At 45.4% G+C, this 20,844-nt stretch overlaps 1 protein-coding gene across 1 annotated transcript in view; it reads right to left on the reverse strand.

Annotated features, from left to right (window-relative positions):
• Positions 1-20,844, reverse strand: part of DNAH14 (dynein axonemal heavy chain 14) — a 174,992-nt gene that overhangs the window by 68,947 nt on the left and 85,201 nt on the right. The window contains exons 36-47 of the mRNA XM_045859402.1: positions 19,618-19,833; positions 18,312-18,402; positions 16,772-16,980; positions 15,734-15,986; positions 13,608-13,696; positions 10,778-11,006; positions 7,773-7,889; positions 5,588-5,746; positions 4,385-4,520; positions 3,049-3,110; positions 1,920-2,107; positions 242-370 (exon numbers count right to left, since the gene is read on the reverse strand). Of these exons, the coding sequence (XP_045715358.1) occupies positions 242-370; positions 1,920-2,107; positions 3,049-3,110; positions 4,385-4,520; positions 5,588-5,746; positions 7,773-7,889; positions 10,778-11,006; positions 13,608-13,696; positions 15,734-15,986; positions 16,772-16,980; positions 18,312-18,402; positions 19,618-19,833 (1,878 nt within the window). The remainder of the gene's footprint in view (positions 1-241; positions 371-1,919; positions 2,108-3,048; positions 3,111-4,384; positions 4,521-5,587; positions 5,747-7,772; positions 7,890-10,777; positions 11,007-13,607; positions 13,697-15,733; positions 15,987-16,771; positions 16,981-18,311; positions 18,403-19,617; positions 19,834-20,844) is intronic.

The following is a 20,844-nucleotide window of genomic DNA, read 5'->3' on the forward strand; positions in this document are numbered from 1 at the left end:
ATTGGGAACCAAACCTATAGGACACACTTGCAATTTTCACTAAGATTCAATCCTACGAACAGTAGAATTCCTATGAACCCAGGGACCTGTGCTCAACCGCAAAGATGTATTTGGCATAGATAATTTTTTTTCCTCTACACGTCCATTTCACCAGGTTTTCTAAATGTCTCACTTAATCCACTCAACGTTGTTACAAATGTTTAGTTTCTTGTTAAGCAGTGATATTAAACGTGAGCTTTACCTTCCAGGCAACTTTCTTAGTGTCGTAAAAGCCCCCCAGGTCTAGTAACTGTCTGAGCAGCTCCAGGGGCGGCTGTGCGCCGCACGCGTCTGTCTCGGGCATGTTCAGGTCGTCGACGAACACCACCACCTTCGGGGAGACAAGGGGTTTTAGAGACTGCTCACCAGCGCTGCCTTTCCTCCAATTACGAATTAGGAATATGAATCCTGCTATGGCACAAAAACAAAATTGTATGCAACGACATCCTTTTTCTTTTAAAAAGCAGCAGACCAGATTCTGTTCGGATACGATTGTAGAAAAGAAGGTTTCGCAACCCCAGACACTCTCCTCATCCTCTACAGACAGACCGGCAGCGCTAACAGAATATTCGGTGCTGGATGAAGCAATCTCGTCGTGCTCGTTACGAAGGAACAAGTGTGGTTAGTATCCACTCAGCGTTCACTTCCTGAGTGGCTGCTGCTGGCAAGGCCCTGCCTTAGGTGCGGGGTGTTTCTTTCGCTCGGACCTGGCTCGGGAGTGAGACGTGTCCTGGGGAGCTAGGCTTTCACGGTTCGGCTGCAGACACTGTCGTAGGGGGCAGCCAGCAGGAGCTTCAGACACGGCTCCGACTTTCAAACCTGCGTCACTTTCCACTTTTGAAAACATTAGGCACCCGAGTGTGCCGAGTACCGGTATAATCTCTGTGTACGTTAGCCCCCTTAGACTGTATGTGTTTTTGTAGAACAAGTAAAAACTTAAAAAAATGCAAACAGCAATTTACTTTGAATCACCTAAGGACCTAATCTGTAACTGCCAACGCCATTCTTAGACACCCAGTTTAGTTTCCCATTTTGTACCACAGACTGATGATGGACAGACTGGTTCGACCACAGTGTCCATCTCCGGCGTTTTTTCACTTGTGTGAGTTGGTTGAGCAACTGCTACTCTTTTAGAAGTTCCTAAAATGTCCCCAGTTAGTCAGAGACCCACCAACCTCATCCAAACCTTCCGTTAAAACTGAGGAAACCTGAGGCAAACCCTTCAAAGCTCCTGAAACGGACCACCATGGGGGTCAAACTCAGACGGCGCTCAGGGCCCCACGCAACCGTCTCATCGGTGCCTCTGAGCTCATTTTATGTTCCTGCACAGGCACCGCTGACCCTGAATTTCATCGGGACAGAGGGTTCGGCTTGACCGTCGGACAGGTGGGAGGGTGCCTGGCCGACGGCGCAAGGACAGGGAGCACACGGCACCCTTCCCAGGAAGGGGCTGCTGCTCCCCTGGGGCCTTTCCCAGGGCCGTGGACTCCACAGACTTCTCTCCTTCCTAGGTTCTCAGGCCACGCTTGCGAGAAGAAGACGTGGTCACGTCCACATTGACTATACCACGGGCAGCGAACTCATTTTCCAGTTTTCTCATCAGTTTTCTGCTTACGTTCGATTCAGATTCCAGTAGCTTCTTTTGGCCTTAGTAGTACTGAATCGGTGTGATTCACCGTGTTGAAAAATGAGTTATACTGATTTGAAAACCAAAATTTCCATGTAAAGTGCATCTAAACATTCAGGAGTATAGGTTACCCTGGTGTTTTTCTGTTTATTAGTATTAATTAATTCTAATTAATTAATCCATGTTAATTAACTAAGCCACGGTGTCAGTTCAGTGCAGGCGGCCTCATTGACCGGCCCGGGAAGGGCTTTACCCGGCTGCTTCTCGGGACTCCCAGGGCGTCTTTGGTTCTTCTTCTCAGCTTCTTAAGAATCATCTCCTGGGTTCTGGCAGCTGTCATTTTGGTGTTGAAATTTATGGTGGAGACCGTAACTCCCTTGTTGCCATCACCACTTTTAAATGGAGTCTCATCCAATTTTTCCGGCGTTTTAGTAATCTTATCTATAAATGTCAAATACGGGAAGAAAAACACATTTAGAAAGACTTTCAAAAATATTTTTGCTTTATTCTAAGTATGAAGAAGTATGGAAATGATATAATTTTACTATACTGTTGTCATTTTAAAGAAATTACTCTGCGAACAAATCATTGAGAGAAGGAGTATCGACTTTGAAATGTTTTCAAATGTTCCTTCCTTTTGCGTGGGAACCAGTGTCTCTGCAGTCGTAGCCCAGGCAACAGTATAAAAGCTCGGAGAACCCTCTGTTCATTTACGCACAATAGACACATGTAACTTCTACTGCTTTAAAGTGGTTAGACTCGCAATACACTATTTTTCGGATGAAATTGCATGTGAAAAATCTGAAAGCCGCATTCGGGGCACCCACAAAGTATCACTGGAATGAGGACACGCCCCCCTGAGCGAGGGTCATCCAGGAGGTTATTTAGGATGGCGCTAGAGCGAGAGGAGAAGGAACAAGCAACCCAGAAGACCCTTCCGGCGGGAGCCTCCTGGCCAGGCTCCTCTCCCTCCGTCCGGCCATCCCTGGAAATTCAAGGATGGGGTTCTTGAAGCTCCACGTGTGTCTGTTGCAGAGTCTGATTCGACAACTACGGAACCGTAACTTCCCTACTGCGTTATCTCTGTAGGCACCACAGACTGGAATAGACAGAGATTGCCTTCGGATACTTCTAGCCTTGGTCTGGGGTCCCACTGGTACCCAAGAGCCCCCAGCCCCTCCCGGTAAGCAGATAGGACCCTCCGCTGTGGGAACCGTCCCAGCTTTTGAGCAGGGCAGACCAGTTGGAGGGGGAGGTGGATATTTCTCAGGACATTTTATTTCAAACTATCGACTCAGGTTTTCCTGCTGAGATTCCTGACAGTATGTAATGACTTGCATGCCACGGAAAAAGGAAGCTTTTCAAACTATTGTAACACATACCTAGATTTCCAGTTGCTGTCTTGTGAGTTTCAGAAAGCAAAATGCTGATATTCTGCCTCAGGCTGTTGGGATAAGACAGTTTCAGAATTCAGAATTAGCTCATTTACCTGAGTGGCCATAGGAACACAATAAAATGAAAGTATCAGTGGGTGGGTGGTTTTACCTCTATGTCCTACAAAGAAACAAATTTATTTTTCCTCTTCACATCTTTTACAGATACAATTAGCATCACTATTGGAACCGACCGCCACCTTTAACAACACGTGCGCGTCCTCTAAAACCCAAACGGGGCAGGCTCCTAGGATGCCAGGCTACGGGGCATCTGGCCTCACGGCTCAGCCAACGGCAGCCGCTCACCTTTATTTTGGTTTTGTCTCCAGGTGCTCCCCCCGCTTAGGTTACCTTTCTGTACTGTTAAAGTCCACTGCAGTTTAAATACTGAACACACAGCAAAATTTTACTTTTCCCAGACTCTGTCGTTTATGATGACAACAATTTAGCTATGGAATGATTCTTACTGCGTGAAATGCTTCGAAAACGATTTCTCTGCAGTTTAAGGCCTTATTTAAGGGTAGGAGGATTCCAGGCCACAGCAGCTGGTGGGAGAGGAGGGGCCGGCGTTGGGGCCCGGGGGACACTGAGCGGGGGTGCCGAAGGCCTGCGGACGGGCTCTGGGGAGGGAGCAAACCCCACGAGGGAAGGTGGGCCGTGGACCTCGGCAAACGTGGGGCGTAGGTGGCCAGGCCACGGCGTCCGGCGAGCAGAGGAAGGGCTGATACGGTCTCTCCACGGTCCGCCTCTTACTGGGTTCAGAGGGCAGCTGGCTTCTCTGCTGTTTCCGCAGAACCAGCAGAATTCCCTTCCAAAGTCAGCACTTTCCGTCTGCACGGCCCAGACTACCCTGTGTTCTTCTCTTCCCTCGGGAAGAGACGCACCCAGTGACAGAGACGCTGTTCTCTGCACAGCCGTGCCTTCCATAAGAAGGAAATATGCTTTCAGTGCAGCAAAACCAATTACGTGGAACACTCTATTTGTATGTTCGCCTGCGTTTTCCCAGGAAGGAAAATAGTTTATATCTGCACTTTGTTAGGTAAAAAAAATAAATAAATAAATCAAAAATTAAATTTAGTTATATTTAAAATAAATATAAGAATTTCTCAATTAAAAAAATTAATCTAGTTGTTAATACTTTGGAAAAGGGAAGATTTTTTAACTCCTCTTTTGCATATTTCTGTGTTTTTACACGACAGGTTTGCTTTTTAAAACAAGGCCCACTTAGATACGAACACGGACTATTTTTTTTTCCACCGGACAAATCAGACTCGGAGTCGTACGCCACCTGGACTTTTTGATCTCGTTGTACAAGAGGACTTCTCCTAGGAGCGAGCTGTACTTGACGTCCAGCCCTCCTGGGCCCTCGAGCTTCTCGAGCATCTGGTGGACGGTGGCCGTCTTCCCAACTCCGAAGTCTCCTTACGGGGGAGTGGGCGGGGTGGGGGGATACAATATGTCAGATTTACGTGCAAGAAAAAGAGCGAATACTAACAGATTCAGATGCACCGACAACATTGTCTGCCACGTGAAAATTGAGTGAAGAGTCTGGTTTTGCTCTTCCGTTTTTAAAAAGTCGTGGTTAAGAGTGGGTAAGCCAAGCAGTTGATAGAAACACCTCTCAAAGTATTTGCACAACTTGCATCTCTCACAGAAGACTGTATTAGGGGTTAACCATTACTTTCATATAGGGTTCATTCAGGCCTATCGCAAAGAGTCTGGCTTGCAGCACAGCAGATCTACTGCTTGCAATTAATTTCCCTGAAAGTTTGTACCCACACAGTCTGGGGTAGGGGCCGGGGCCGGGGGCGGGGGCGGAATAGAGTCCTTGTCGCTGCAGAACAGGGAGTCATGACTTTATCGGTCACCGAGCATGAAGTCGGAGGACGTCCCGAGTCAGACTGGGGGCCGAGTGCGGGCTCCCCGGGCATCCCCGCCTCGCCGGCCTGCATGCTGGCTCTGAGGACAGGCCCGCGGGGACAGGCGGCCGGGCATTGGGCTGGGAGAGGCGACGGGGTGGGCTGAGAGGCAGGTTAAGGGACAGTCGACGCTGTATTGAGTTATTCCTTTGGAAAGCTTTAACATTGGCTTGAGGGATTACGTAAATTTTTTTTGAAATGAGGCAATTTATTCGTATGTTTTCCTTGCATGCAGTTATGCGTGCCGGTGTAAGCGAACCAGTCAATGCTGCTACTCTCGGCGGCCCCCTGAGGACCGCGGCCCACAGGTAAGGGAGGCCGTGCACGCATCGGCCCCAGGCTCCACTGGGGGTCGCCGTGGAGTCAGGAAAAGATGGAAGAGACAGCTGGTGTCTCTCGCACAGGCGGACTTGCGGGGAAATGGGTGCTCACGCCCTGTTGGTAGGAATATACGAAGCTTTTCAAGGAGGTTTTTTTTTCCCCCAGACTTATAAAATAAAATGGTTAGGCAGTGATTCCCCGGACTCTCCCTAACTCTGAAATCTCCCTTCCCTAAACACCGTGCGTACCTGTGAGGAGCACAGGGCAGGAGTTCTTGAGAAGCAGGCTCATGAGAAAGCAGAGGCATCTCGTGTCCCTGGTGGCGATGAAGTTGATGCTCTCTCCACATTCCGTCACCTTGTAGAGGTTCTCCCCGGACTCCTGAGGGCCAGCCAGCATCGACGTCCCTATGTCAAAGTTGTGAAAAAGGTGCAAACAAGCTACAAAGAAGTGTCAACCGCATCTCTTCGGTAGGTGCTGACTCCTTCATGGACAGGTGGGTACATTATGAAACTATGTAAACATACACAAATAAACTGAAGTCGCTGCAAGTGCCCGAGGAGCTCTGCTGAGCTCAGACGCCGTCCCCTGCGTTCACTCTCTGAGCTGGGCACTCACCATGTGTTCCTGGGTCCACCACAGGCCAGCCCCCTGACCTTCCGGCCACCACGCCTACTGATCGGCCGCGTGCAATGCAGGCATCTCCTCCTCCTTCCCTCCAGTAAAGAGGAAGAAAGTGGTTCTCCAGCCAAAGGCGCCTGCAATCCTTTTTCAAAGAACTTCACTTGTTTGATAGTCCTTCCCCGCCACCATTATCTGCCTTTCTTTGTACTGGAACTTTCCATCGTACAAATGCATATGTGCTTGTATCTCCAGGCCTCTCATTGGTTGAAACACGTGAAATTGACTTTTGTTAATAAAAACCAGGTGAATAGAGGCAATTTTACAGGAACACACACACCCCCCAAAACTAGAATGAATCTTCCTTGATGCCCCAGCTTCTTACTGCCACCCCAATTCTCTCCTCCACGACACAGCCACAGCTCCCAAAAGGGCTGAATACAACATGGCCTCCTTCCTCATCTTGTATTCATCCCTTTTTAAATTAAAGATTGAATAGCTAATACATTTACATGGGACAAAGTTCAAAGGTCCATCAGGGTATGCCATGAATATAGTCAGTTTCTTTCTCATCCCTATGTCCTAGCCACCTCGTTCCCATACTGGGTAGACAATACCAATGGCTTCCCGTGGGGCTGATGAACTAAGGTAGTGAATCATATGCACTGGTATTCAATTACTTGTTTTCTTTTTTTTTTGAAGATTTTATTTATTTATTTTTAGAGAGGGAAGGGAGGGAGATAGAGAGAGAGAGAAACATCAATTGTGTGGTTGCTGGGGGTCATGGCCTGCAACCCAGACATGTATCCTGACTGGGAATTGAACCTGTGACAGTCAGTTACCTGTTTTCTATGGAGTGGTAACAGCTAAGGATAAAAATGGCTGACTGTGAGCACTAACATATGATAAACGATTCACAGGTTTTCCATAAATATGATCACCCACTAATATATTACTACAATAAATATTGTATAATAGAACCTTGACATTTCCAACTGAAATTAACTTAGAGGTAGAACTTTTATAGGCTTTATGATTCCAATAGCTCTGGTTGTTTTCTGTCAAAATTATAACCAAACTTTGAAATTATTTGATGAGTGAAACCTAACCTCAGTGCAATTTAATTCAACTCGCACACGGAATTACTTATATTGGAAAGAAATCTACATGAAGCTTGATCATTAAGTTCCTGCCTTAAATTTCAACCAAGCTCTCAAAGTACCACAATTTTCCATATCTTTTTTTATACTTTTTTGTAGAAGATTGAGAATAAAAACATTATGGCATGTATGGATATTTGTCGAACTATGACTATTCTGTTCTAACTTCAAGTTTCTTTTACAATCAATTATAGTTTTTCCTATTTTTAGAAGAGGCTGTCTCCCTTTTCTCTTTTCAATAATCACCGCTAAACAAAGTAATAAATGTTTCCATTAGTAAGATTTTCAATCAACTATAGTATTACAATGTATAAGTGATTCAACTACATTCCAACTTTCTCGGAAAGCAATATTGAAAGCTTTTTTTGTTTGTTTAAAGCATGTTTTGTGAACATGCAGGGTAAGGCGAGAGTAGGTTTACAGTTGTGAGGACACAAAACAGAGTTAATCTTGTAGTATGTATTAATTATTGTCTCATTTTCCACACGAACAACTGTAACCTACCCTTGCCCGCCCTGTAGACCCGCACTGGCTGGCTCCTGCGCAGACTTGGGATACATCGGCCCCACAGTTGCTGACGAGCTACTCTCACAGGGAGAGTGTCCCCCGTGTCCTGGAGGAATGTGAGTGTGATTCCTGCGACCGCCCTTACCTCTCTGAATCAGCGTCTGAACGCTGGGAAGCAGCTCTGACCACGGTATGAATTCGCCTTGCTGCAGGTCCACGAAGTACCCAAAGACCGAGTGTTTTTCAGGTGGCAGCTTAATGTCTGTATTCGGAAAGAACGAATAGGAAAATGCCGAGAAATCCAAGTAAGAGTGAGGTTCATTTATGAAATGTTTCACGAACGATACGATCTCTCTTTGAAAGATTTGACTGTTGAACCAGAAATAATAAAAATTCACCAAGGGTAGATCCGAATATATAAAATGAACCTGCATTTTCTTCTAGCCTTTAGTCGTATAAAGACAACGTTTTATTAACTTTTTGCCTTTTTTTCTGTATCCAGAATGCAAGGTGAATCATGACCTGGTATCCTTAGAAATCTTACCCAGAAGTCCCGCTTATTACCCTGTGTGGGACGTTATCGAAAGCCAGTGACATGCACATGGTTGGGGTCACGCCACTACATGAGAGAACTCTGATACTTATTTGCAAATTATATTTACTTTACTATTTAAAAGTGGTGAATTTTCTTAATAGATTCTGGAAAACACAAAATAAAGCAAAAGAATTTAGTCATATTTTCACCATACAAAGGAAGGTGTTAATAGTTGACACATTCCTCTGAATCATTTATGAAATGTTTACATACAGTAAAATTCACCTTTGGGGGGGTACACAGTTCTATGAGGTTTTTTTTTTTTACCACACGCATGTGTTTTTGTAACTGCCATGCTAAATGGGATGCAGGACAATTCTAGAACCTTAAAGAGTTCCCTCTGCTGCTCCTTTTGTGTTTAGACTATCCTAACCAACCTGACCCCTGGCCACCCCTCGTATGTTCTGTCTGCAAATTCTGCTTTTTCCAGAATGACATGTGAATTGAGTCACACAGTATCTAGCTCTTTGAAACTGAGTTCTCTCACCTAGCATAATGCATTCGAGATCCATATTGTTCTCCATAGTTAATTACTCATCAACAGTTCATTTCTTTTTGTTGCTGAGTAGTATTCCATTGTGTAGCTGTATCATAATTTGTTTATCCATTCGCCCATTAAAGGACATTTGAGTTGTCACCAATTTTTTTCAACTATGAATAATTGTGCCATAAGTATTTATGTGTACGTTTTAGTGTGAATGCAAGTTTTTGTTTCTCTAGAATAACTATCTAGAGGTAAAATGTTGGGTCAGATGGTAAGTGGATATTTGACATTTTAAGGAACTGCCATGCTGCTTTCTAGAGTGGCTGTATCTTTTTATCTTTTTTTTAAAGATTTTATTTATTTATTTTTTTAGAGGGAAGGGAGGGAGAAAGAGGGAGAGAGAAACATCAATGTGCGGTTGCTGGGGGCCGTGGCCTGCAACCTAGGCATGTGCCCTGACTGGGAATCGAACCTGTGACACTTTGGTTCGCAGCCCGTGCTCAATCTTTTTATCTTAAAATTAGAAATATAGGAATGTTCCTGTTACTATGGCTGCATACTAGCACTCGGCATTATTGACTTAAAATTTGACTTTTCCAACTTTACTGAGATACAAACGACACATACTGCATACGTTCAAAGTGTAAAATGTGACAATCTGCTACGGCCACGGATTGTGAAATGATCACCACAAAGAGGTCAGTTAACATCTCCATCACCTCCCAAAACGGCCTTTTTTTGTCTGTGAGAACAATTTAAGATCGACTCTCTTAGCAACTCTCAAATCTACGATGAAATGTTATTCCTTAGAGCCTCCCTGAGGCTCAGTAAATCCTCAGGACTTCTTCACAGCATCTCACAGCTGTGCAACCAGCGCCTCCTCCTCCCCCCGCCCCCTCGGCTCCGGGCTTTGCAGGATTCCTCATTTAAAGTCTGTCTTATGTCACGCAGCACGGTGTCCTTCAAGTCCACCCTGTTGTCACTGGAGCGGGACTTCCTTCCTTTTTGTGGGTGCAGAACAGTCCTTGTATTATACAAGTGCCAAAGGTTATCTTTGACATTGAAAGTTCATTTCCATAGGAAATAAAACCTTTGCAATACAGATGTTGTCAATGGGACTTTTACAAATAGCCCCAAATGACATTCTAAGAGTTATGCAGACAACCCAGTAGGGTTTGTACTTGTGGCCATATGTTTAGCTCCCATCCTGATTTGACAAAAACATCCACACTCCACACATCTTCAAAGGCCCTTGAATCGGTAACAGCTAACTGGGAAAGTGGACTCTTCCTAAGTATTAGGGTGGACGCTACTTATCAGAACTGTTTCAAAAAAATATAAACACTAGAGAAATCTAAGGCTTTCAAAATAATTTAGAAGAGAAAAAGAAGTCAGAAACTGTAATCATCCATGGAAATTCCTGCTACACGATGGTCCGTGTGACACAGGCCCAGTGATACAGTGGCTGGGCTCGCGGGCTGAGCTCCCAGTCTGCTGGCTTCCCCTTAGCTCTGCCTTCCCCTTGAGTTACAGCTTCCGGTGGCAACGAGAACCAACCGGGAAGCTCAGGTTCTCTCGCCTCCTCCATTGGAGAAAGGGTGCTGGAGTGTGTTTATTAACCCTCTTTCCTTTAATGTTCCCATTTTAAAAGACGGGCGTAATCAATATAAGCCACTCATAAGGAGTTTCAAGTTTACTGTCAGTTTGTTCTTGATTTCAGTGTCTCTGGTTCTACTTTGCTTGCTTGTTTGTTTTGTTCATCAGATTCCACTTACAGGTGAGATCATAGGGTGTGTGTCTTTCCCCACCTGGCTTATGTAACCAGAGGGGAGGGAGGAAGGGGATGGCCGGGGAAAGGAGGCGAAGGGTCATCAAGGAACAGGTATAAAGAACCCGTGGACAAAGCCAAAGGGAGGTGGGGTTGAGGGTGGGGCAGGGGAGAGTCGGTAGGGGGGCGGGGCATGGAGACAACTGTACTTGAACGACAATAGAAAAAATTCACACAAAAAAAGAGTGTCAAATGTATGTTCTAAAGTAAGCATAATTATGACGTCTCCTTCCCAGAACTTACCTACTAATGAGTTGCTTTCAAACAGTTCATGTACAAGGTCATCAAAATCGTAGGTCACTCTCGTGAGAGGAGTAGGTTTGAAACTGGAATACAGCAGCACGTCACTTTCATGCTCATCTTCACGCCTTAAAGTTCCCCCAAACGCCCAGGTGAAAGCGAAGACAAAGAGTTTCTGAAGCATTGTCTTCAGCTTATCAGGATACTTCTCCAGATACCATATGTTTTCCCCCTTGGAGGGGATAGCTCTGCAGGGGTGAGGGTCAAAGTTTTTAGAAAGCATTCAGTTAATTTATTTCAATATCAAATCAAAGTTTCCTTACTAAAAACTGCAAGAGTTCAGTGTTGACATAAAAAGTTTTGTTAATGTATAATTTTCCTTTGGTAAGTCACGTAAATCACTGCTACCATTTTTATTTTCAAAGCACCATATGAGCAAGAGATTTGCAGTCGCCTTTTATTTATTTAGGACACATGAATCACTTTTATTTTAGGTCAATTTACCCTCTGAGAGTTTGCCTGCCTTTCGGAAGAGCATCGGATAATTCCCTATTTTACAGAGAAAGACACAGGTCATTCACTATGCCCTCCTCTTAACCAAGTCCTAGAATTGACTCAGTTTCTCGTGGCGGAAGCCAGGGAGTGGGAGTGTGGGCGGAGTCTCCTCTGACCTGGGTCAGCCTGGTCTTTGGGACCCTGAACTTCTACAGTGAACAGGCCAAGGGGGGTGGGACCGAGCCAACGCTTGGGCCTGACTTGAGAACATTTAAAACAGTTCAGGAGTTAGCATTATCATAAAATTGTTTATGTTACAAAAATCCTAAAAATACCTCTGAACGGAGGAGATGTACTGGCAATCATGAGTGTACAACGCACGTGTACAACTGCCCTTGCACTTCCTAGTCACACGTAATAGTTTATTCGGCAAATAGTTACCGAATTTCGACTATGTATCAGTCACTCCAAACAAAACAAACGTGGCTCCTTATTTGCAGGTCAAGGAAATGCACAGTAGAGCCTGCTGAGAGTCAAGAGGAAAGAGTCGTTCGCCCCACAGAGAATGTCAGCGGAGAAAACTGACCTAGACCGTGGCAGCGCGGACGGCGTCCGCGAGGGCGCAGCCGTCGAACTGAGCCCTGCAAGTGGGTGAGATTTGGCCAAACAGAGGTGGAAGAGCCTCTCAGCAGAAGGGATAATACATGTGCAAAGGGCATGAGGTCAAAGGGTCATGGCCCGTGGGAGGAACAGAAAGGAAAAAGCCCGGGGGGTCACCGAAGCAGGGGGTCACGCTCGGTCGGCTGTGGACACTGGGAGGCGAGCTGTGCCGGGGGGGGGCTTCTCCCTCACTCCGGGTCTCACGGCAGGTCAGTACATGACTATACAAAGGAACGTTCTACTTCATGTTTTTTTTTAAGATTTCATTTATTTATTTTTAGAGAGGGAAAGAAGGGAGATAGAGAGAGACAGAGAGAGAAACATCAATGTGTGGTTGCTGGGGATCATGGCCTGCAACCCAGGCATGTGCCCTGGCTGGGAATCGAACCTGCGACACTTTGGTTTGCAGCCCGTGCTCAATCCACTGAGCTATGCCAGCCAGGGCTAATTCATGTTTTTTTTTTTTAAATCAAACTCTTGCATATAAATATCAGGAGGCATGTGCAAGCGTATTAATCACAGTAGCATTTGTAATAGCGAAAATTGAAAACAACCTGTGTGTCTGTTAATGGATAAATACACTGGACCTATGTATACAATGAGCAATTAGTCAGCGGTGGAAGTGGATTAATTACAGAGACATGACATTGAACAAACACATGGGACACAGAACACAGGCAGTGATTCCACTGGAGTCAAAAGACATGCAGCGTTGAAAGATATACAGTTTGGGAATGTATTACAACACAAAGCCCAGGATAGTGGTCATCTCAGATGATGGGATACCATAAAGTTCAGGTACACAGGGGACTTCACAGGTAAATTAACATGTTTTTTTTTCTGTAACTAACTGGTGCGTATATGGATATTTGTGTATTGTTATTTCTACCTCACACATATTTTACAAATATTCTTTTGTGGCTACTTGCTACTTAATAAAAATTAAAAATAAATAGATGGCTGTCCATTTGAGAGTGGACTGGAAAAACCGAGGAAACCAACTCACGGTCTACGACAACAGTGCGGGCAAGCCCTGGTTAAGGGTTGGGCTAGCCTGCTGACAAGCAAGATGTGCCCAGATGAGTGAGCCTGCAGGCAGGGTTGGTGGGCAGAGTAAAAACCAAGTCTAGAATGTTCTATCGTTTAAAGGCAGATGTGACATGAATGTCTACAGGACCCAAAGTGAGGCGTAGGGAGGCCTCAATAGTGACTCTCCTGTCCTACACAAAGGCAGGAGAATTATAGACCTAATAATTTCTATAGTTATAATTTATTGAGCACCTACTATGCACCAAGCACTTTCTACACGTCTAGCACACCACATTACTCCAGTTTTTTTTAATGAGAAAATCAAAGCTCAAGAATACTGGTGACTGGTTCAGTATTTCCCATCTCATAGATGGCAGATTCATACAACACATTCATGTCAATTCTATTTTTTGCTCAAATATTCCAGAGTCTGGACAAATGTATTCATGTTATTCACATAACTTAGCAAAAAATCTGGTTATCTTGTATTAGACATACAAGACATTATTAAAGCTAAAAGAAGAGAAATTTCAGTGGATTTGATGTTATACAGTCATAAAAGTACTGGTTTGTTGACAAGTTACTCTGCTTTCATTTGAGTGTTTGGCACCGAGTAGGTAGGGAAACACGTCTGTTGAATGAACATGACTGACCTCTCTTTTATATCCTTGAATTTGACACACGATTTTGAAAATGGATAGCTTTTGTCCTCAGCTGAAGTGTCCTCCACATCGTCACCTTAAAAAGGAGAGAAGATGTTCCCACAGTTAGCAGCAGGCTCCCAGTCTAGCTGATTCACTACTAGTGAGGTTTAGCTCTGGGCAGGGTTCCGGTTGTGAACCCTCCCAGGAGGGCGGCTCAGTTTCACACACCATGTCTTACACTGCCCTCGCCTGGCCCGCGGGGGAGTTGCTTTCCTGAGAAAAAAAAGAGCGGAGGGTGTCCCTACACTTGTCTGAACCGATCCTCGTTAATTTGGAGGATCTGCATGCTCTTGTTCTCTATTTCATTCCGCTAACTTTTCAGTACGTCCGATGGCTCGGCAGTTAAAGCTCCGACACGTGCAGGTGACGCCCCCGCACACGGCACATGTCACAGACTGATAAACGGGCCCTGGAGAAGCGGATGGAGCCCTGAAGAAGAAACCTGAACGCGTTCAGATAGGACGTGTGTCGAACTGACCACCAAACAGGGGCTCGGCCACTGCCTCCCTCCTGAGCGCATCGCCCACTTTTTTTTTGCTCAAGCTGTCTGCTTCGCAGAGAAATGTAAAGAGTGGACAATTATTCATTCTCCCTTTTAGCTTTTTTTAAAAAAACACATTTGTTTTCTGTGTTAAAATAACATAGGATTCTTGTAAAACAGGTAGAAATAACCAAAAGTATACAGAAGAAAATAACAATCACTCATAATTGTACCACCCACAGATGATTATTAAATATCGATGGATTTTATTATGGTCTTTTATATATACTATTTAAATATTAAGTACAGGATATTTTAAAATCTAAAATAATTAAAAGACAGACTTCTCATTCTGCTTTTTATTTTATGCCTTATCTTTATGACATGATTATTGTTGCATTATAATTTATGAATCCATTCTCTTATTGTTAGAATTCAGATTATTGCTGTTTTTTATTTTTACAAATAATTGTTATAAAGCTCCTTGTGCTACACCTGTACACTTCTGTGATTATCATAAATTTCTAGAATACTAGAGTTTAGGGACATTGGTGGTGTATACTGCCAAGTGGGTCACCGAGAAAGGCTGAGTCAATGGATACTGTGAGTACCTTCGTGAGAGTTTAGGTTTCAGCACGCTCTAGCTGTGGTAATTAAGAGCAGGCTGCTAGTGCAATAATTTATGATGGAACCACCACCACAAACCACAGGAGTGCTCGGAATAAAGAAAGGGGAGGTCCTTCAGAGCCAGAAGCAAAGGAGGAAGTCAGAGACAGAAGGGTAAATACAGAGGCATGCGCCGCCTGCCGTGGGGCTGCAGCGGTGAGGGCAGACTCCAGTGACCAGGACCGGGACTGGACCGGGACCAGGCCAGGAGGACGAGCCCTGCACGCTGAGAGGAGGGCGCCTCCATCAGACCCCTGAATCAGCCCTGGGCCCTGACGGGGCTCCCCATGCAGCGGGCTCTAGGGAAGCCAGGGCTGTTGGCCCAGCAAAGCTACAAGGAAACTTTTTTCTGCCTAGATTTCTGGGGGATAAGAGTGTCCTACGAGAAACGAGAGCTCAGGCTTGTGCCCTGCGCAAGTATGTGCAGTGGGAGCAAAGCGATTCTAAGTGGCCGGCATCCGTTTCATTGACTGCTCTCTCTCTCAGCCTTGGCCATGATGCTGGACTGTTCTCTTAGCCTTTCATGGTTCCTTACAGGTGCTTCAGGACTCCCCACGGCTGTGCCTTGGTGTGTGTGCACCTGAGGTTTCCGAACGGATCCCCTCCCCCCCACCATTAATGTCTCCAGGAATTTTTAAAACACAGCAAAAACACTCCCCCCTAGTAGTGGTCCTCTAAGGATTCTTTACACTTATTTCTTTGTGACCGGTCAGCATTTATGGGATGCTGATTTATTGCATTGAAAGGCTCCTCTGTCAATGATTTTTAGTTTGTTCCATGTGCACGCCTGCTTTTGGTACAAGCAGACTGAGAGTTCCCGGCATTCCTTCCTTCCCGTTATAAAATCTAAGAGCGCTGAGAAGTTATGGCACTGACTAGCTAGGATAGAATGCCATTAGCATGACTCGGGGAGGGAAAACTCACATTGCCCAAAGCCTCCATTTTTACTCATGAATTCAAAGAAAGCATCAAGAATTCTGCAGAGGGTTATAACGATTGTTACGTCTTGCACAGGAAATGGCTGAAATTTCTGATGTCTCGTTAAAAACTCCAGTCCACTTCTGACACTGTTTTGGATCAAGAAATCAAGATAATCCACTCCCGATTGACTCATAATTCTAGAAGTCTTCAAAAGCCATGACTTCACATAAGGCTTCCATCCCAGGTCAACAGGATCCTAACAATAAGAAACACGAGACAATCTTATGTAAATACACGAAAATACAGTCCCCCCTGGCCTTCTCACTTTCTCTTCAATTTACCACTGCCCCTGACAAATATGGTCAAGAAACATCATTCATTAAAAGGGCAAGTGATCAAAAAAGCTTAAAGAGGTACCCTCCTCTGAAGTGTTTGAACAATGGTCCTACAAGCCGACAAGCATTTGGGGCATTGTGGGTAGAGAGCTAAGCGGGTGTGTTGGGGCTGCGAGCGCACGTGGTGAGAGGAAGCGCTTACCCAGCAAACCAGCCCTGTCCTTAGCAGCATTCATAAAATTGAGTTAAGTAGCTTAGAATGTGGGGCTAACAGAGGCGAGTACTGAATTTCATGGATGGAAAATGATTTATTCTTCGTTGTGGCTTCTACCTCTCCGCCACCCTTGGAAGCGTGTGCCCCGAGTTCTAGGAGGCATGGAGTAGGTGTAAAAAAGCTCCGGCCAATCCTCCCTCCATGGGGAAAACCACCCCCACCAGCAGCCTGGCCTGTCCACGGAACCCACCCCGTTCTCTCCGCCGTGGAAAATGCTGACGTTTCCATTCCTGAGAAGTAGTAACAACGGTAGTAAGAACATTCCTATCCATCTCTGGGCTAGGAGCCTCTAGGGCACACAAAACGTTTAACTACTGGGACCGCTCCGCTGGCAACAGTGGAACACACAGTGGAAAAGGCAGGAGGCAATGACCGGAGATCGCCCGAAACAACACAGTTCCTCCGTGAGGGCCTTCCAGTCTGAAAACTCACCATGTAGACCATCCCGCAGCGGCTGACGGTGGCGGGACTGGCCTGAGAGAGACTGTCCACCTCAAAGATCACTCGTATTTTCTTGGTTAAAGTGATTCTCTCGCTGTTAGCCAGGCACAGCGTTCGGGTGTCATCCAGCATCAAGTTGAGATTTTCCACCCAGAAGGGATCCACCGGGCCGTCCAAGACGACCCACTGCCAGTCAAACCCTGCCGAGGAGAGAGCCTGTGGTGGAGCTGGGGACAGTCTCGGTCTCCTTTCATTACAGTCCTGCAAATACTCTTATTTTACTTAGAAAATGCTTTCTAATTAAGGTTAGAAATGCTATCCTAGAAAACATCGTGTTTTCTATCCTAGAAAAATGTGTTTTCCTACAGTCTCTAGTGTCTACTAAATAAATACTCATACCATATACTCAATAATGCCTTAAACATCGTTTCAGTAATCTGAGGCAGCTGAATTGTGTAACTGGCCCTTAAATTTTGGGTAAGAGAAAGAGGCATGAACTCATCTTTTCCATGATGTGGCTTGTGCCCCCCCTCCCACCAGGGAACGTTTTGGGGAGATGCAGCCTCTGGGAAATAGGACAGGGAGATAGACGCTGTTGGAATAGAGAACCAGGCAGACAGATTTCCGAGGACTCCACACTGGGAGCCCATTTACCCCCTTTCCACACTCTGGACCCTTTGTCTTGCTCTGTAGTTTTAGAAAATCCATCAGGATGGGGGAGGTACGAACAGGTCACTATGGAGACGGAGAGTAGTGAGCCACTTAGGTGACACGGAAATGCCCCAGAAGAACGGGAGAGCAGGAGCTACTGAGATGGGCCCTCGCTGGCCAGAACACCTGCTTTGGGGGTGTCCTTAAGACCCTGTGAAGGAAACTTATGCCCCATCACTGTACGAATATCAACAAGGAACACCCCAAACTTTGGGAATCCTAAGGAAGTAAAAGCAACGGCTGATGCCACTTTCAAAGTCGGGAACAGAAGTATCCTTCAGGGGGACGTTGATTTGAGGTTCGCCAGGGTGCGGAGAGAGCAGCGGCCGGGGTCCTGCAGCAGACTGCCGGCCCCTTTGGGACAGGGACCTTGTCACACACATCTCTGCCCCCCAGCGCATGGCCAAGCAGCGTGGGGCGGGTGTGCAGTTAGTGTGAGACGTCGGTGCTCAAGGCGCGTGCACGGGGCCGGGAACTCATGGCTGCCCGGAGCCCCACGTCAGAGGCAGCGCTCTGGGTGGTACGCCACTGCCGCTTGCCACACAGTATTTACTTCTACCTGTAACATCCGCTTGGTAGGAGCTAAAAGGGCTTTATGAGCTGCCAGCCCTAGTATTTACATGTCATTATATACGTGCATGCTGTAATATAACGTGTGGCAAGATTATTCAAATGTTAAAGGTGCTCACGAGGGAAAAATAACAGTAGAACAAAACAGCACTAGTCAAAAGTGCTCTAAAAATATAAACAAAGCTCAGATTGGTTCAGCTTGTCTTTTATGTTCATTAGTCATTTCATTAAATTTCGTTACAATACTCACTCTCACTCTCTGTCATTTTAACATCTTTCTCCATCTCCTTAAAAATGTTATTGCCCATATCTGCCTCATCAGAGGTACGAAGTCGGAACACCTAAAACAAGTTATTAATAGTGTTTAGATTTCTATTTGGTCACATTTTCCAACTACAAGAAACTGTATGTCAATACTCTTTTTTTGTGTGTGTGATAAAAATACAAAAGGCAGAAGGTTCTGCAGCTGAAAAGGCCCACACGTAACCACCACAGCACAAGGTAACTGCTGGGACTACAGGTCGTTTTCTCTTAGAAGATACTTTTCAGTGTTTCCCCAGAAAGGCACTACATACTTGTTATACAGTATTCAAATAGTGCAGCAAAGCACAAAGAAGCAAGCAGGAGTTCTCTGAGTTGCCCCATCTCTAAACCAACCGACCACAGTAGACACTATGGTGGGTGGTTCTCCTGGACCTCCCCTTCATGACAGACTTAAAATCTCAGGCTACGTAGGAGCGCCCTGGGGGTCTGTTCACTCGCAGGTTCCAACACCCCACCCTGGGCGGTCGGACTCAATACATTTGGGAAGAGGCCAGGGATTCTAGTTTTACTATGCCCCCAGGTGAATCTACTGTGGCTGGTTCTCACACCAATCTCTGAGCAGTTCTGATCGATGCACCTACCGGACTCTTCATTATCGGGGTGAGGGGGCTTAATTATTTAATTCCCCAGCAGGGGTGAGTAAGAGGTCATCAGCTGCCTGGACTGGCTTCCCTTCCCACTGACAGCAGGTGGGGCGAAGACCAAACCTGTATGAACTTCTCTGTTTTACAACCTTGTCATCATGGAGTATTATTTTTCTGTTTAAAAAAAACTCTGCTAATCTGTTAGGTTTTGAATGTCTTTTTTATTAATATGTTTTAGTGGATGAAATATACTGGTAAGCCGATGAGGATACAACCTTTCCAATTTTGTTTTGTTATTCACATTTATTCTTTGGTGAATTTTGTATCACATACTTCACTCGCTGTTCTATCGAAGCATTTCCGCACACCAGTGGTTTGGAAGGGGCGCTGGGGCCCAGACCCATCCCTCGATCCACCTGTGCTCCTGTAAGAGCGGCATCGCTAGCTTTATTGTTTGCAGACAGTTTAAAAACACAGTGGCTTATTTTCTGGTTTATTTTTATAGCTTATAATTTTTCTTTTTTAACTGATCATAATTTTTAAATTTACTTTTACACTCGTATTCAATGATGCTAATCTGTCTTCAGATCAATCGTGAAATAATCCCGAATAGTCAAAATAAAAATAATCATCCCATATGAAACTTACATTAGATGCGTCTGAGATTCTTGACCTTAGTTTGTGGATGTTATCTTTCTTCGAATCCCCTTCGGTGTTTAAATGCACATAATTCCGAATCGTTGCTGATAACAACCCATCGGTCCATTCCATGGTGTTAGGGTCCAGGTGTCCATACAGTTCACTGAGAGTGACACACTTGGGGTTTAAAACACAAACATCCACTTTTCCTTTTCTTCCTGAAATCTGAGAATAGTCCAGTGTGGTTTTTAAAGACATTAACTATGATACAATTATTTCACATTTGACATTGTTATTACCAAAGAGTTTTCGGAGAGATCTTTGATTCCAAAGAAAGCTCCTCTGTAAAGGTAACAGTTTGCAAGGGACAATCACAACTGATGCATTAAAATTAGCCATTATAATATAATATTGTTTTTAAAAGTCTAGGTATTACAAACGATATCTCTGGAAAAACAATGGAGAACAATTCCCTGGTGCTCATTGGGAACACAGCACAGGAGCTGGGAGGTGCAGGGCCTGGAGCCAGGGCTGGGCTCAGCGGTGGGGGTGAGCAGGGCACCGCTTCCAGCCTCAGGGCAGAGCTGGCCCCCCCCCGGCAGCCCTTATCTGTGATACGCCCTGGGGGGCCACCTGAACACCTGGGGTCCATGCCCGCATCACGGATCTCAGCTGGAAAAAGTGGCAGACACTGTAAAAAAACCCCCTGCAATACTCTGGACCCACAGAAGCCCAAGACAAGAGACTAAGGATGGAGATGCATAGCAGACCATGGAAGGCCCTGGGTTTAGAGGAATGCCAGCTACTCTAATCAGCAGAGAACTACCCCAGCACACGGCAGGTCTGCAAAGACTGGAAAAGGTGGCTGTTTTGACTAATGCCTGGTTTCCAACAAATAATCCCAAGGCATGAAAACACAGTCCATTCGAAGGAATAAAATCAACGGAGAGGAACCATCCTTGAGGAAGCTCAGGCATCGGACACGCTAGGTAAAAGTCTTCAACTGCACAAAGAGATGAAGGAAATCATGGTCAAAGAACTAAAAGAAGTGAGAACAAGTAGGGAATATAAATAAAGGGGCAGAGGTATAAAAGGGAACCAGAGAGAAATCATGGAGCTGAAAGTACAACTGAAATAAAGTATTCAACACAGGCATCGGACAACAAAGTTGAGCGGACAGGAAAAAGGGTACGTTGTCTGAAGGCAGGGCTGTGGAAATTACCCGGGCTGAGGAGC

This window comes from Phyllostomus hastatus, unplaced genomic scaffold (assembly GCF_019186645.2).
Source record: "Phyllostomus hastatus isolate PE091 unplaced genomic scaffold, TTU_PhHast_1.1 phas_contig_148, whole genome shotgun sequence".
NCBI classification, from domain to species: domain Eukaryota; kingdom Metazoa; phylum Chordata; class Mammalia; order Chiroptera; family Phyllostomidae; genus Phyllostomus; species Phyllostomus hastatus.